Here is a 17,109-nt window from a genome sequence, read left to right on the forward strand (position 1 = left end):
TGAAGTACTGTGAACTATCTCCTCTGAAGTTTTATATCATGTGGAATCAAATAAACTAATTGCTGAAAAATATAGTAAGTGTCTGAATCTTTTTCCTTTTTCTAAGGCTGACTTTGGGAGGAGTATTTGGGGTGCAAATCAATTAGAACCTTGTCAGACAAAAGAGTAAACCACACTGGGGTATTTGTTAGTACCATTAGGACTCGCAGCTCTCTGGTAGTGCTCTCCCTTCTCCCCAGCAAGGGAGGCATTCCTGTGCACACAGACAGTGTCTGCTTTGCTGCTCGGGTGGCGGTTGTGTTCCAGGCCCTGTGGTAACACTGCTCACATAACTGACCTGCCACCACTGGCCTGGCGGCGTTTTGTTGCCTCTTGCAAAGCTGTGAGCAGAGGAGGAGGAAGTCAGCACTTCATGGGCTCGTGTGCGGAGGTTTAGCTTTCATGGCGATTGGGCTCAGGCAGGCTGTGGTTGCCATGACTGACTGTGCTGATCTTGGTCTGTGCTGCTTCTAAAGGGGCAGCCTTCCCTTCCCTGCGTGGGGTCCTGTCATTCCTTCCTCCACTCTTGTGCTGCTGCTTATGCAGATGAAGAGTTAGCTGTGCTTGAAAACTGATTTGGCTGAAAAGTTACTTCATAAAAAATAAAATAAAATTTAAAGGTGGCAGGTTGATTCAGCTGACGCAAAACTCTGAGTGCTAGTGCTGACACAGGAAGGGAATTAGGAACATGCCGGTAAAGACTTCTTTACTGTTGCTATTTGTAAGCTACTTTGACTTGGAGCTGCTTCAGTTCTCTGAACACTCACAAAGCAAGCCACCGCTCCAACCAAAAAAGTGAGAAAGGGGCAGGGTTGTTAGGCACGAAAAGGAGAGTGAACCACAACCACTCCTTTTAATTCACTAAGCCCTTAGGTTGTCTCATGTTGCTGAGTGCTTACAATTTTACCTTGAAATTGATTCCCCCAGGAATTGGCTTTAAGTTTATACAGAGAGAAGAAAAATATTGATATTTAATATCACAATATCTTATCAAAAGCAATGGGTGCATTTGGAATGAGGCGTTTATTTCGCAGATAGCCAGAGGGCCTTTAAACATAGCAGTGAAGTTTGCCCAAATGTTCAATTTGGCATAGATGCTATCAAAAGAAACATTGGCAGCGGAGAACCTGTAAACTTCTAAAACGAGGAGGATAAGTGGGAAGGCAAGAAGTAGGCAAAATACTAAGATGTAAGAGTTGTCTATTTTCTGAAGACCAACTTGAACTGAAGTGGCATGGAGTAGGCATATACGATGATTTGAAGTCAGAGCGCTTCACAGCTAAAGGTACAGAAAGAAAAATACATATTAAAAGAAATTGAGAGAAGTGATCATTTTTTTCGAACAACTAAAATTGATCAAAACACCATGAAATTAAATGACATCTTTAGCCAAAAATACAGAACCTTGGGTGAAACGGCTAATATTTTTCTAATGCAAAAGTTAAGGTGTAGTTCTAGAATTGCTGCTCTTCAGAGTTCTGCTTAGTAGGTGCTCACAAAACACAAATCATCTGGTCTGCCACACCCAGGATTATGAGCTGGCAAAAGTAATTTATTTAACAGACTCCATTTTGCATGACTAGCTATTTGTTTTCAAAATACTAGGAGTGATCTAAGGAATTATACTAGTAAGTCATTATTATGTGCATGGTAAGTAGTTTAAAATTGTAATGATTTGGAAGGTTCTATCAGATTTTACTTTTCAAATTCTGAAAAATAAAATCGTACCTTTGTAACCTGTTTGAATTCTTTGAGTAGATATATGAAAACAAATCTATAGGAGATTACAAAAGTGCCTTAAGAATTTGTGGTGTGAAGGGCAATAACCTGTAGTAGATCAGAAACTGACAAGGAGTAAAATCACTTATGAGTAATTATTCACTTTTGTCATGGGAGGGAAGAGTTGGCATAATTGTGCCAGAAACCTTTAATATTAGGATTGATTTTTAATGTTATGAGAAAAGTGACTGAAAAAGTATGTTGTAAAGGTGAAGGTAATGCAGTTACATTTTGACCCGGTATGCTTCAGAGGTTAAGGAAAAGCACGATAGAGCGGTCTGCAGTGGTCACTTGGGCATCTTGCTACGGACTTGTGATAAAATGAAGGACACTGGTTTAGAAATTATATTTATTTTTCCCCTTGTTGGAAAAGAAAAAAATAATCAACTTTGTAAGAAATACCTAAACAAACTATTTTTGTTTGTATCTTCTATAATCAAAACAAAACTGTAGCAGTGATCATTTGGTGATGAGCAACAGACAAAAAGGGATTAGGAGTATGGATAAACTCATGAGGAGTTTGTAAAGTATGACAGGTGCTTTGCAGAGGGGTTGTAATAAAAGGTTTAGAAACAGGGATTCGTGTTTTCTTAGCCCCAAAGCAATAATCTATCCACTGATGCTAGAATTCTGACAAATGTAAAACTGCTTAAAAAACCCCAAAACAACACCGAAACAAACCCAAGATTTTTCACATAGCATGCAATTAGGATTTTTCAGGTAGGGCCAGATTAATACTACTGCAAATTGGATCACATCATATAGTTATTTCAGTGTTCTCTTGTTGCTCAGTCTTCCTCCGATGCCATTTTTGTAGCATGAGATGCAAGAAAATGGGGAGAAATTGTCAGCGAGTGTCAGTGTCTGCAGGCAGCTGTATGTCACAGCGGCACATATTTTTCTTTCCTCAACAAAAACAAGGCTTAAGATAACTCTGAGGTCATCCTGTAATTTATACCTTCAGGTAGTTTTCTGACATGCTCAACGAATGGTAGAGAATTCAGCAATCCGGTAATGATGAGAAGAGATCCATTTCTTAAACACTCAAACTTTTGGCAATTCACTACATAATTCATGTATCTAAGCTTATTCTGAAGTATCTCAATTTTGAATTCAAGTTTTTGGCCTCTTTCATTATAAGCTACTAGTGCTTATGCATGTTTCACAAAGACTGAGAAGATAATACGTACAGCTGTCTTTTAATAATCAATGTGGGGTGTCTGTAGCATACCAATAGATAATTAAAAAGTGCAGAATTACAACTTATTTGACTTTTGTCCCTCAGAGTAGAATGAAAAAGTACGTGGTGCTCGTGTTCTTAAAGTTATTATAATATTTTCATAGTTTGAAAAGCAACTAGAGCGTCAAGGCTCCATTGTTTTTTGGTGTTGTTTGGTTGGGTTTTTTTGTTGTTTGGTTTTTTTGTTTTGTTTTGTTTTTTTTTAAGGAACTAATATTTAGGTAGCTCTCCGTTTTCATGGATATACTACCTTTCTTACATGGTAGGAATTAGTCTGTAAAACTGAATCTTTAATGGAGAAAAGTAGAAGCAGATTAAGATGCCCATGTTTCTGTAGTCTATTTCCTGAATTCACAGCTGAGAAGCCTGGGAGATGTTCAGTTCTGGAGAACCTCTTCTAGAGAAAGCTAATAAATCAAAACAAAAGCTCTGAGTGAGTCATGGGTTGTCTCTTCATAAACTGAGGTGTGATAGAACAGTCCATCTTAATATGAATAGGCACATATTCCTTTTAAAACCAGGTGCTGATTCTGTTAAGTTAGTGCTAATAAAAAAGGTCTAATGAATAATGTACTTACTTATCTTCAAAAATATTATGATTAAATGGAACGAAGTAACAAATATTTCTAGTAACCGTAGGTGTTTACAGTTGGGGACAAAAAGTATATTCAGTGGTATAAACATGACACGTTACTGAATGTCCTGAAACCCAAAACGGTCCTTGACTACTTTTATCCTTTTTCCAGTCTTTTCTCTTTGGTAAAACAATAGTACACTGTAGCTGCTCCCTGTATTTTAATCACCTAGAACCAGAAACTAATTGTTCTGAAGAATCTGAAAGGGTTAATATTTGATTATAAAAAAACCCCACCCAAACCAAACCCAAACAATCAAAAAACCAAACAGTTCCCTCCACAAATCTGCACCCATAACACCACCTTCCCCCACCCTCAAAAATTGTAGTGAACAGTCTGTTATGGTACTGCTGGTTATTACTGTATCAAAATACTGCATTGTTTTTATTACAGCAGTCTTAAAAAGAAGTTTAAGCTATTTGCATTTTAACTTGCTAAGTGTCGGCGTGTTGTAGAAATGTCCACAATTTACATTGTCCACAAATGTAGACTGAAGAAAAAGATTAAACACCTTCATAGATCATCTTCTTTGCTGGGAATTATTTTTTGCCTTTCCTCTCCTGGTTGCAAGCAGAATTATTCAATATTCAGAAAGATTCTTATCCCTGGATACGCCCTTGGAATCTTGTTTCCACAGCAACACAAAGCTACTGATAAAACATCCCTTTTAAACTTCAAATCGTTCTTTTATTTTGAGCTGTAATTAGGCTGTTTGCCGGTAGCACTGTGTGTTTTTATGTGTATGCGTGCATGTGCTGAGAGCAGCCTGTAAACCAGCCGTAAGGTGAATAATCCTAGAAGTGCTGGAAGAATATCCCGCGGTGGGTGAGCCCTCGGGCAGCGTGGCAGAGGAGTGCGCTGGGGCTGGGGTGCCGTCAGAGTAGGCAGTTGTTTTTCCACGGGTATATGAAGAAACAGCCCTCTGTGGGATGTGAGTATTGCCAGGAGCTGGCTCCTCTCCTCCCGGCAGCTGCAGCATGCTCTCACTTGTTCCAGGCTGCTCCGAAGCGAAACATGTGGAGAATAGAAATGGGTGGAAGAACACGCAGCAGCCATTGTGGGTAGAAGGAGCTGAGCTTTGGCACTCATCCCGATCTGTCTGGTGAAAAGCTTTCCTTCCTGGAGAAGGAATTAATGGGAGAGGGGCTACGTGTCAGAGGTCCGTCTGAGCAATTAGCATGCTGTTTTCTGTAGGCTGCTCAGATACTGTGGTGTGCTTTCTGGGTGCTGTGTCTGGAAACAGCCCCACCCTGGGCTTCTTTTTAAAAAGGAAGTTGGTACCGGAGCAGGAGAAGCATGAAACGCTGGCTTTAAAAGTTGTGTGGCGCAACCTCTGGGGTTATAAATGCTCATTTGTTTATTTTGTATAGCTGTGCAAGATGTTTTACTTAGTCAAAACTTTGTTGTATATTTACAAGATACTTAATATTAGGAATGATAAACTGTCCTGCTAAGGCTTGTGCTGATTTTCACGTGGTGTCTTAAAAGTATCTAAATAACGGTGCTGTTGCAGGTTGTCACCATATAGGAACCACAGCTTGAAATAGGAATAAAATTGTGTATACTGGAGTTGGGCAGTTGCAAAATCTATATTTAAATTTATCACATTACAGATAAATAACACTCACAGCTGATTGGTTGCATCAGCTTGTGAAGCTGCACATCATTGGGGTGGAAATAAATCCTTCCTTCTGAATATTTAAAGTGTCAGTAACTAGATTAATCATAATGTGAATGACACAGACTGTTCAAGGGAAAGTTCTCTGTGCAGTGATTGGTACATGCGGTTAATGATTAGAAACTAAAAGCTATAAATTAGCACTCTAAATGTTGTTAGTATGTAAACTGTTATTCCCACTTCACAGGTTTTTATCTTCTCTGGAAAAAAGTCTAGCTAATAGAAGGTTCTTGCCTTTAGAAGGAGTCCCAGTTAACTGTCTCAGTGAAAATAGAAGCAGTTGTGAGATGCAGTAGAAGCTGAAAGTCTAGGCAATGAGGTTAGACTGTGCTCACTGGGACAGCGCTTCCAGAATGCAAATAATCTAAATTTAGGACGTGCTGGGTGGTGGCTGGGATGTATACGTGGAGCTGTTCCTTTTTGGACTGTAGGGGGAGCACAGGTGATTATTAGTCGTAAAATTAGATCTCTAATTCTAGCTAAGGCTAAGCAAGATGAATCCTGCGTTAAGTGATAAGCTGTTATATTAACTGCAGTGAGTTAGTGCATCGAGGCTTCGGATTTGCACTTACAGTTGTTTCACTGTGTATGAGCAGCATCTTTCTTCAGCAGAGTTCTGGAGAGTAGTGGGTAAATCTGTTGTTGATGGTAGATGGTGGAGGGTGGAGGTTGTGAGGAACAGGGAAAGCTTGGGGAAATGGTTCACTCTGACCTGTAAAGGACCCAATGTTGTTAGTTTACTGTGTTTCCGAGGTAAATGAAACAGTTACTGCTATATGGTTTCACAGGTCAAATAGGTATCTGATTGTAGCACATGAGCACGAAAGAACATGACTCATTGGTTCTACTGAAGTTCAGTCCAATCTGTAGCTTTTACAGTTTCCTATAGCCCGCATCAAGTTGAAAAAACACGTTTTTTTAAAGGGTCACAGGGTTTGCTCAAAGCCTTATTTGCTTTGGGGGCTGTGACTCTGAGAATGTGAAATGGTGTTAACTTTATAATACAGATTCTCTGTGTACCTGCATTATGCATGATATTTAAAACACTATGCATAAGCAAGTGTACCTAACTGCTTGTATGATTAGCTTCTTGCTCATAGGAATTGAGATAATCTTTCATACGTTTAATCAAGTTATGGAAAAGCTCATATTTCAGAAAGTGTGACAACAGAAATAAATCCTGTGCCTCTTTGAATGTTTCAACTAGGTCGTGTTTCGGTTTTGCTCTCCTTAGCTGAGCATAGCTGCATTAATGTGGTGAGATCTTCTGATACAAAGAGAAGAAATGACTGTGTGCAGAACATAAACCGAAGAGGAAATTGATTGCATCTTACTGCACATAGTCACCTTTTTTCCATGCTGAATCATGTGTTTTATAGTCGAACCATCTGAACGCAAAATTACCCATACTTTTTTAAATAACAGCATAACCCTTTTGCTAAGAAAATGCTTCAAGAACTGTCAGTGAAATGGCTACAAGAGAGCAAATCTTTGTATATTTAATTGACGGATTCAAGTTCACTGAATCTGTACGAGGAAAAATGTATATTTTTCATCAATAACCAACCTTTGCTTGAGAAGCAATAACTTAGAGATTTATCAAATATCGTAAGAGATTAAGAGCTTTTATCTAAGCAGCATCAATTGGTAAGTATTGGCATTTTGCCTTTTTCTGCTCTGCATAGCTGGTGCTGTCCAGTACTTTGAAAGGAAGTAAGATTCTGCATTGTGGGAGAGTAAAATATGCCAAAGTCAATACAAAGAAGGGGGTAGGAGGTTTGTTTTTATATGATAAAATGGTCCATAGGATTCTTTCATTTCTTTCTGAAATACAGGTTGTTCACGCTTCAGAATTATTTCTAGTTTTGTTTTCTGCTGGTGACTTACTTTATGGGTATATTGTAAACACCACAGGTGATTAACTGATTAACTAAGAATGTTACTGAAGATGAAGCATTCTTGAAGGCTCTGCCAAGTTCCAGTTATGGCACTTTGTTATTATCTATTTTGGGACTTATGAACTGCTAACGTGGTATCCATACATACGTAATAGCAACAGTTGGAATGAATACTTGCTTAGCATGTGGAATTTCAAAGCACCCTGTGGAGCATTTGAGTTCGGTGTTTCTAGAGGCAAATAAATGGTGCAGTCTGCCTGTGGTTATAGACTGGAGTTACGGATGCAGACAGGTCAAAGTGATTCCACAGAAAAAGCATGCAAAAAGGGTGTCACTACGTATGCATGAGCTGTATGAAGATATTACTGGCGGCACAAATTGTGTGTCGTTCTTAATAATGAAAGTGAGAAATGTTAAACACTCTTGCATGCAGTGGTAGCCGTACTGTCTCAAACACACCTGGTTGCACCATAAATCTGCTTAGTGGTAGAAGAACCTTGACGTGGCCAGGCATCTGAATTCCTTCTAGGTCTCCATTTCTAATTGGATTTTCATATTTCATTCTGCTTTACCTGATCACTGGATACCTGGCTATCTCAGCAGACTAAGGCCAATTAAGAGGGTATCGAAGAATGTTCTGGGACTTGATTGTAAAAAATTGCTGGAATGTAAAGCCTGTTTGGCTAGTATGTTTATATTTTTATATGAAACACTTGAGACTAACAGAAATGTTTAGATGTAGGCTTGATTACTTTTTAATTTCCAAGCAATACAGTAATGAGCAAAAAGAAATTTTAAAGGAACAAGAATCATACACTCATATTTAAATTCTAATGTATTAAAGTACCATATACTTTTAATACAAAGAGAAGTTATTATAATGAGATGCTTTGTCATTCATATAAGCAAGACCATAGAAAACATCCTAAAACTTGTAAGGATTCATAACATTTTTACTAAATAATAACCTGTGTCCAAATTTTAGAAATCTGTGTGTGTTTTACTGAGACTTTTTACTAGGCTTAGGCTGTGATATTCTTCATAAATGGCTAGGTGTTTTGAACAAACACTGCTTTATTTGTATAGCTATCAATGCTGTTCTGAGCTTCTGAAATCACAGTACTGTAAGAGCAGCAGCCAGTGTGTTCGTTAATGTGGGCCTCAATCACCCAATTACCTTGTTGTACTGCTGCTTGCGTTTGCTTCACATGTGTAGTCTAATACATTCTTTTTCTTCTTGATCTCTGTTATCTTTGGGATTGTACGTGGAATGGTGTTTTCACAAATTCTCCATCCCTTTTGTTCTTCAATGTCTGTTCTTCATGGAGGTGCCGACAGCGTAGCTCGATGGAGGAGTAGAACATTGGGGTAATTGGAATTACTTGCAGGAGTTAGGCATAGGGTGTGGAATTCTGCTGCTTGAAAGATGATTTCTGAAGGCTTTTCGGCGCCCCAAAGTGAATGGGTTAACGGAAGATGAACTTTTTCTCTCAAACTTCTTGATTACAGCATATAGAAAAGACTCAAACTTGTTTATTCCACAGGCTGATAAAGAAGACGAATATTTCTTTCTTTGTTCAGGTATCCAAGAATCAACAGACTCTAAGTCAGTTGGGAAAGCTAATGACTTGTAGATACCCAAATAGGTTGGTGATAGAACAACAGGATTTTGTCCATCAAACTAAAAGCTATGTGCCACTGTTGACTCTCTTCATTTGATAAAAATAAATGTAAAACAAATGCACTGCCCCTATATTCAATTGAATTCACGTTCTTGCTTTCTGAATTGAATTAATTTAATATTCATTATAACTAATGTTATTGATTCTATTCTAGTTCGGCCTATGATAACGTCAACAAAGTTCGAGTTGCTATAAAGAAAATCAGTCCTTTTGAGCATCAGACGTACTGCCAGAGAACTCTGAGAGAGATTAAGATCCTACTGCGCTTCAGGCATGAGAATATTATTGGAATAAATGATATTATCCGAGCTCCAACTATTGAACAAATGAAAGATGTGTATCCTTTCGAAGTTTTAAGTTACTCTGCCTAGTTAGTGATGGTTGCCGCCTTCTCTGTTTTGATCATTTCTCTCTTTTCATCGTCTTCCTTACTAGATGTTAATAAAAGTTGGCTTCTATTATTGTAAATTGAGTTCATCCTGTTTGATAGATTTATAGATACATAGATTTGATATGTAGATGAACACTACTTTTATTTGTTCTTTTTCAGGAAAAGAAAAAAAAGAAGTTAATTTCTGTCTTTCAAGGCAAAGAACTCAACATCGTAGAGATGATTTAGTTTAGTCACTTAATCCTAAAACTATATTTGCTCTCAATAGAGCTGTTGTTAGAACTATCTGATTGCCTTGAGGATAAAATAAAATGTCCAGACTCTTCCATAATTGTCTAAAATTTTCTTAAAGAGTAGAATGGGTACATCATGAGGGGGGGATTAAAATAAAACAAAATGCAACCCCAAGTTTTGCAGTGCTTCCTGCATATGTGAAAAGTCTGAAAGTGCACATGGGTAGGTAAACATGATTGATCTGGACTTTTTGTTGTACTAATTGTTCTTTCATGGGAAACTTGGCTTTGTGCAGATGTGACTTCATGTGGATATCTAGCCTGTGAAGTGGTCTTAGCTGGGAGACTCTGCCGGAGATACAAGGCTTAGTTTGGAGTCAGCCAGCTTAATTTCCCCAAGCCCATATGCGCTGGTGTCTATTGGTTTTGCGGGTCTTTGCAGATGTCTGCCCAATAAAAGGCATAAGTGCATGCAGGCAGAAATTGGATTGAATCTAGGTCAAATGTTTTCCAGTTCATAAATTATCAATATATTATTTGAGTTCAGTTGGTCTTATGTGGGATTCTGAGGTTGCCTTTCTGTGACCATTTTGACTAACGTAAGTGCATCGTGCCTGTGAGAAGATGTCCTGGTTGTGTGATCCAATCTGAATACCCAGAGGAGGGGATGGGAACACCCCACTGGAATGGCAAGAGTAGTGTGTTTTCACAAAATCCTATTTCGGTGAAAAGTGATCATGGAACTACACCCCAAGGGTTTTGCAGCCAAACTGAATTAAGGGAGAAGAAAATTTTACTTAACTCATTCCTGACAAAGCAAAAAGAAAACCCCCTTTTTTTTAAGTTCATTCCAATCTTAAGCTGAAAATATTAGGATTTAATTTTGGTAAGCAAAGGACTGTTGTTTTCAATCTAGCATAATACTTATATAGTAAAGGAGAGCAACAGCTGAATTTTTGAAGTACAGAGATGGCAGAGAAGACTGATCGGAAATGACCAGAACTTCTACCTTCACGCTTTTATGTAACTGGAACCAAGTATCTCAGAAACTTTTTATTCGTTAAACTAAAAACCAGTCTTTATTTTTGGCAAGCAGGATAGGAATCTGATCACATTAAGATTCCAGTGAAAATCAGGCTCTAAGATAAAGAAATAGAGGTTTATGATGATTAATTTGAGGACCGCATGCTGATGCCTCTTAATTCTGTAAAGGGCTGCATCATGTAACAGGATTGACTTTATTCAAAACTTGTAAAGCAAAAAGCAACTACACAGTTTCATAATTGTCATGAAACAGACAAACAAGAGAGAAAAATTGTGACAGAAGTTTCATCTGGTACTGTCTGTTGATATCTAACATGATACCACATTAGTTTTGCTGCCTTACATCTGATGCCTGACAGATACATTGTGCAAGATCTCATGGAGACAGATCTTTACAAGCTCTTAAAGACTCAACACCTCAGCAACGACCACATTTGTTATTTCCTGTACCAGATTCTGAGAGGGTTAAAATATATCCATTCAGCCAATGTGCTTCATCGTGACCTCAAACCTTCGAATTTGCTGCTTAACACCACTTGTGATCTCAAGGTTAGTTGACATTTCTTACAAATTTTGCTCCCATCATCTTCCTAAACTACCTACTGTAGTCTTGAATATGGTTTTGTTACTGGGGATTAATGTGATTTTTATCCTGGAGAGATTGCCAAAACGTTATTGGTTTTGATAAAATAATTATTAAGATTTGAGTGACTAAGAACTCACTGTTATGCGATTTTGATGAGTGCATCACTGTTTCCATCTGGAGGCTGACTTTGAAACAGCCTCTTTGAGAGCTAGGTGAAAATACTTGTCTGAAGCAGAATTGTGTTTACCTAGAAAGTAAACTCAAAACTGTATATATTCCAAGTCTTGGTTTCTCTGTGTTTAAACTATTAATTGTTCAGTGTTGGAAAAGGACTTCATATTAGTGGGCAACTAAAATAGCATCTGAAATTCAGTGCTGATTAAATGCACAGCAATTACTTGGAGAGAGAACATTCCTAATTTACATTTCCAGTGATGGGCTCTGCGCTAGCTAATATTACAGAAGGATGATCTTAGAGCTGTTACGATTCTTGGAAAATGTCAGCTCAATGCTTAGTGGCATTCAGTAAAGCAAACCAACTGTGAAGAATTAGAACAGAAATAGACAATAAAACAGAAAACATGCCATTCTATAACTTTCTGTTGTTTCTGAGCCTTCAGTTCTGTGTGATCCTAGTTATCACACTTCTCTATATGATATCCTTTTAAAATGAGGAGACCAGGACTTCAAAGTACTTCTCTCCATACCAGGAAGAACTATTTAGCCTAGGTCTCCTCTGCTGGAAAATGTTGCTTGAGGAAAGGCAAGTCTACAATAGAATTTGATAAAATTGTTGTAGGGAGGGTGAATAGGGAACAGTTGTTCACTGTATTTACCTATTAAAAGGCAGGGCTGGGGGGGAACAAAAGGGGCAGGTGGCATGCTTGGGGTGAAAGGACATAGGAGTTAACTTGCAGCATTGTTAAGCTGTGGAATTTGGTACCACAGAGCACTGTAGATATTACAGATAATGTGACTTACAGGAACACCAAACAATTTGGTAGAAGAAAAAGCTATTGAATGCTGCCTCTGGCTGAGAGTCCCATGGCAGCAAACCCGTGGAAGATGTGAGAGACTAGTGGAGAAGCACTGTTACGCTTTATGTTGTGTATTTGCCATTGGCCACTGGTGCAGCGAGATGACAGGGCGTGCATTACTTTGATCTGACGTGGTACAACTGTGTTTTTTGCATACTGAGTTGCACCTAATTACACTTTGGTTTTTTATAGAAGCTCTAGCTTTCTCATTTAAAAAAACAAACAAACAAAAATACTGTCTTCAAAATGTAAACCAGTTGCTGGCCGTCCAAGTTTGTCACAGTTCCAAGAAATGTCCTTGCTGTTCATACTCTGGTCCATTCTAAATGCTGGCTACACCATCGGTTTGCTTTACATTCCCACTGCTACTTGTCAGCTTTTCCTAATGCGTGGTACTGCTGGCCTGGTCACCTCTGACTCCTGCGACAGGATTTCAGCAGCTGTTATTACATCAGATCCTTTCTAGGCATTAACCTCTTCATGAAAGAAACGGAGTAAAATCTGTGATGACTGTGCAATAGAAGCAGGAAAGTTTGAATGTAGCGCTGTGTTATGTGCAATTAAAGGCAATAAAATAATAAAAGGCAATGTTTTAGCACAAGTAAGATGGTCATGAAAAAGAAGGTAAACTCACTGTATGGCAAAATAATACAATATAAAAATACAGGACTTCCAATTTCTTTTATAAGGTTTTAAAAACAGCGTTCCACTGCACTATGTGCTTCCTAGTGCAGAATATGGTAGTCTATGTGACAAAGCACATGCTTTTTCGTAACCTAAAGGGAACTCTGGTGTTGTATTAATACCGCATCTAAAGTTTAAATAACAGGACTGGAGAGAAAACTAGTACATGCTTAGGCCTTGTCTGATGAATGCTGAACTTGTACTAACTTGTTTCTTTTAGGGCTGTTCTCTAAGTTTGTATGTCAGCTACGTACATGCTTACATTGTTGATTATTGTACTTAAACTCAAAACACAGCGTACTGTGAAAATGAACAACTTAACTTTCATCTGAAAGTGTAATTTTCATCTTCGGTGGTAATGGTGTTAGGTTCTTTCTTTAATGGTGTTTTGAGAGAGCTGTTGATATCTTCCGGAGCTCAGAGTCCTACAGGTTGTAACAAGAGCTCCTTCTTTCTTCTCCCTTAAACATGATCTTGACTTCTGGATCATAGATTCCATTTCTAGGAAAGAAACGTATGAGTCTCCATTGACACAATTTGTCTGTGAACCTTATTGCTTGTCCTAAGCAGCTGAAAGGCTCCGGGCAGAAGTGCAGAACCTAAAGCCATTTCTCTTTCCTTAGGCTATACTACAGACTTAAATGCGACCTTAAATATAACTTACCACATAGTGAAGGAAAGTTTGTGAAAGTACATAATTGAACTTAACTACTGTCTCTTGATATAAATTTTCAGTGAAAGATTAGATTTGAGAGTCCATGAAAACTATGCCTTGGAATCTCTCTCTGGTGAGAGTCCTGGGTAATACAGATACTGGTCGTCTTTTTCGCAGCCTGGCATCTTTCCCACGAATGAGATTAATGTAGGCTGACATGCTACAGGCTGGAATATACTCTAAAATACTAGCTAACATTTTTAAAATATTTCCCCGTGCTTTCATGATTATCTGCATCCAACAATTTGACTTGGTTTACAGTGTTGTAAATTAAATGTTACGTAAAAACTATCATGACTGTATAATTTTCCTAGGCCAGTGGCATTAATATGTCAGAAAAGTCAAAGTTATTTTAAACAGATTCTCAACTAGTGTGTTGCAGTGTCTTCAGTGTACCAGCTTACTCTGGCAGAACCTACTTCATTGCATTGGTTAAAACATTAACACACTATATCAATATTATTTATAAATTGTGCTTTTCTATCTACATAGCGAACACTCCCAAGTATTAAACATCCAAGAATTGTTAGATACTTTGATAGGCTTGAAAGGAAGGCAATGCGGGGCGGGGGGGAGGTTTGAGGAAAACTACAACTTATTGTTTGTTTCAGGATTTTAATGATTACTCTAGAGATGCAACTGTTTCAATTTATGATTAACAGCTAAACCGAATGGAAACCTCTCCTTTTCCTTTTATACAAATCTATACATACACACGCACAGACTAATCAGTGATACAATAATCAGGTATTTCAGTGTGTTAATAGTGTTTCATTTGCTTAGTAAATGGTCATATGTACATGATCCTCATAAATCTTCCCATTTGCTTTACAGCTTCATCCAATTTTAAGGCATCTCTGTTAATAAAAAAAGAAAGAAAGAAAAGCATACCTGATATTGATTACAAGAATGTTGTTTTGAACAACTGTAAGCTAAATATATAAAGATGATGCTGGCATTTTATTTATTTATTTAGTGGGGAAGTTATTCCTTCTCTCTTAGTAGCATCTGTTCTGTCTCTCCAAGGCATGAAGCACTGACTGACGTACCTGGGTCTTTCATTATGCATTTTTTTATTCTCTGCTATGACTTAGTCAAAATGCCAAGAAAAATTTGCCTGTCATTATGTTGCTCTCTCAGATTCTTTCTTCTTTTGTTTTAGTTCTGATTGAGAAGTCTACCTCCTCCTGCTGCTTTGACTTTTACCAATTATTACTTGAACAGGCAGAGGGGACTCACAATTTTATTATTTTTCCCCCCAAATAGGGCAGCTGCATTTTTAAATGTGTTCTGTCACCAAAGGGCAAGAACTGTATCCTCAGCAGGGCAGAGTCAGGCGCTGTGCCTGGTCCCTTGCACCCAGCAGGACGCTGGCCCCTCCAGCTTCTCTCCTCTGCCCGCTGATGCTCCTGGTCAGTCTGCAGCTGGTGAAAACGCTGCGACAGCCTCTTTCTTGCTGCTTCAACCTTGATGCTTTTCTCACTAATGGTGTTTCTTCTTTTCTGCTTAACCTGTTTCTTCTCTACTCAGCAGGAGCTTTTTGTCGTTTTAATGATCTCTCTCTGTCAATAATCTTCCTTTCCACCCCATGTGCATTTTTCTACTTGAGAGATTCAACAGACACCTTGTGTAACTCAGTTCTTTCTCCTCACTGTGGACCGGAGAGTGTCTTTTTTCTTTTGTCTTAATAACAAATCATAGCACTTTGCTTATGTGTAATACTATAATTCTGCACAAGCCTCTTGCCTATGGTCTTATCTAGCTTTTTTCTGAGGTTAGGAGGAAGAGATTACAACAGTTTTGTCTGCCTGCATAATTATTTTCTGAAGTCCAAAAAACTGTCTTCTGCAGTTTCTTCACTTCTGTCTTTACGGGTGACTCTTCCTATTATTTGGACTGATTCTCTTTATGCAAGCTGCTAATTGCACACAAGGCAGCTGCTCTGTTTCTGTAGCCTGGGAAAACCTTGACATGCTTAAAAGGAAGGATTCTTTTTGGTTTTGTTTTTAAGGATTGAGGGTTCTGTGTTTGGATTTTTTTTTTTTTTTAATTTTTTAAAATATGTAGCTAAACTCAGAGGAGTCGTCGCACAGAGCCTGGCTTATGAATTTCATCATTGCCTTTTCTTCAGTCCCTCTGTTTAACAGCTGCTGAATCTTGTCTTTCAGCTGTAGCTTTTGGTCGGCTGAATCGCTTCTTCCTTAGCTGATCTACCAGTTGTTTCACAGGCTGGGCCTCCAGGAAAACAAAGGAGGAGGTTGCCAGGGTGCATTGGGGTTTCTGCGTTTTTGGTAGGGTTATCCGTTACAGTCTTTATTGACTACAGCATATTATTACTACACATTTTTAATAAAATCAGTGTCCACAATTAACTATTAAAAAGTAAGCTATTATCAAATGTGTGCATCAGAGGAACCTCCTGTTTGCTACTCCTACGTTTGGTGCCTTGATTTTCTGAGAGTACATACTCTTTCATGCAAATGCATTTTGTGTGGAAATTGATCATTATCATAAACTGATATTTTTTTGGTGGTAGCAAAAGCATATGAATGTGTCTAATGTGCCACTCAACAAGCTTGCCATTTACCTTTCAGAGGGTAAGAAAAGAACAGCTGCTGCACTCTAGAACACTGTCTTCCTTCACGTTTTCAATTTTCTTGACTTCTCTCTGGAGAGAGGACACTAAATAGCTCTGAAAGCCGTGGAGCCTCCTTACCAGAGTATAGATAAAAGCACGTTTTCCTTTGTTCTGAATTCACTAGTCTAGATCAGAGTTTGGTTTTGTTTTCATGATTAGATAAAACTATTTTCCTCATACAGGGTTGAGAAATATTTTCTTGTGGTTTTGTTTTCAAGCTCATGCTTCCTTCAGCAACCTATATTCTCTCCAGTCTACCACTATCTCACAGAATCACGCACAGAATCACAGAACGGTTCGGGTTGGAAGGGACCTTAAAGATCATCTAGTTCCAACCCCCTGCCCTGGGCAGGGACACCTCCCACCAGCCCAGGCTGCTCAAAGCCTCATCCAGCCTGGCCTTGAACCCCTCCAGGGATGGGGCATTGACAGCTTCCCTGGGCAACCTGGGCCAGTGCCTCGCCACCTGCACAGGAAAGAATTTCTTCCTGATAGCCAACCTAAATCTACCCTCTTTCAGTTTGAGGCCGTTACCCCGTGTCCTGTCAGATAGGAAGTTTCTCATGCAAAGATGCAGTTATGATAGCAGCTTTTGTGAAAAGGGGTATTGAACTCTGCTACAAATGCGTTGGTCTGTAATTTTGTTTTCTGGAAATCTTAATCTCTCTTTTTGTTTCCTGGCACATTTCTAATAACAGGTTGCAGCAGTGTACCTTGCCACCTACCTGGCAGAGAAGGTGTTAAGTAAACCCATAGTGGAACATAAATTGTGCATCAGGAACATCTTCTTTCCCCAAACCATTTATTCTTCCTATTCCCTGCCTGCATGG

At 38.6% G+C, this 17,109-nt stretch overlaps 1 protein-coding gene across 1 annotated transcript in view; it reads left to right on the top strand.

The window, feature by feature from the left end:
* The window catches only part of MAPK1 (mitogen-activated protein kinase 1), a 42,530-nt gene that overhangs the window by 8,353 nt on the left and 17,068 nt on the right, over positions 1-17,109 (top strand). The window contains exons 2-3 of the mRNA XM_063350564.1: positions 9,106-9,288; positions 10,979-11,168. Of these exons, the coding sequence (XP_063206634.1) occupies positions 9,106-9,288; positions 10,979-11,168 (373 nt within the window). The remainder of the gene's footprint in view (positions 1-9,105; positions 9,289-10,978; positions 11,169-17,109) is intronic.

The sequence above is a fragment of the Chroicocephalus ridibundus genome, chromosome 13 (genome assembly GCF_963924245.1).
Source record: "Chroicocephalus ridibundus chromosome 13, bChrRid1.1, whole genome shotgun sequence".
In the NCBI taxonomy this organism is placed as follows: Eukaryota; Metazoa; Chordata; class Aves; order Charadriiformes; family Laridae; genus Chroicocephalus; species Chroicocephalus ridibundus.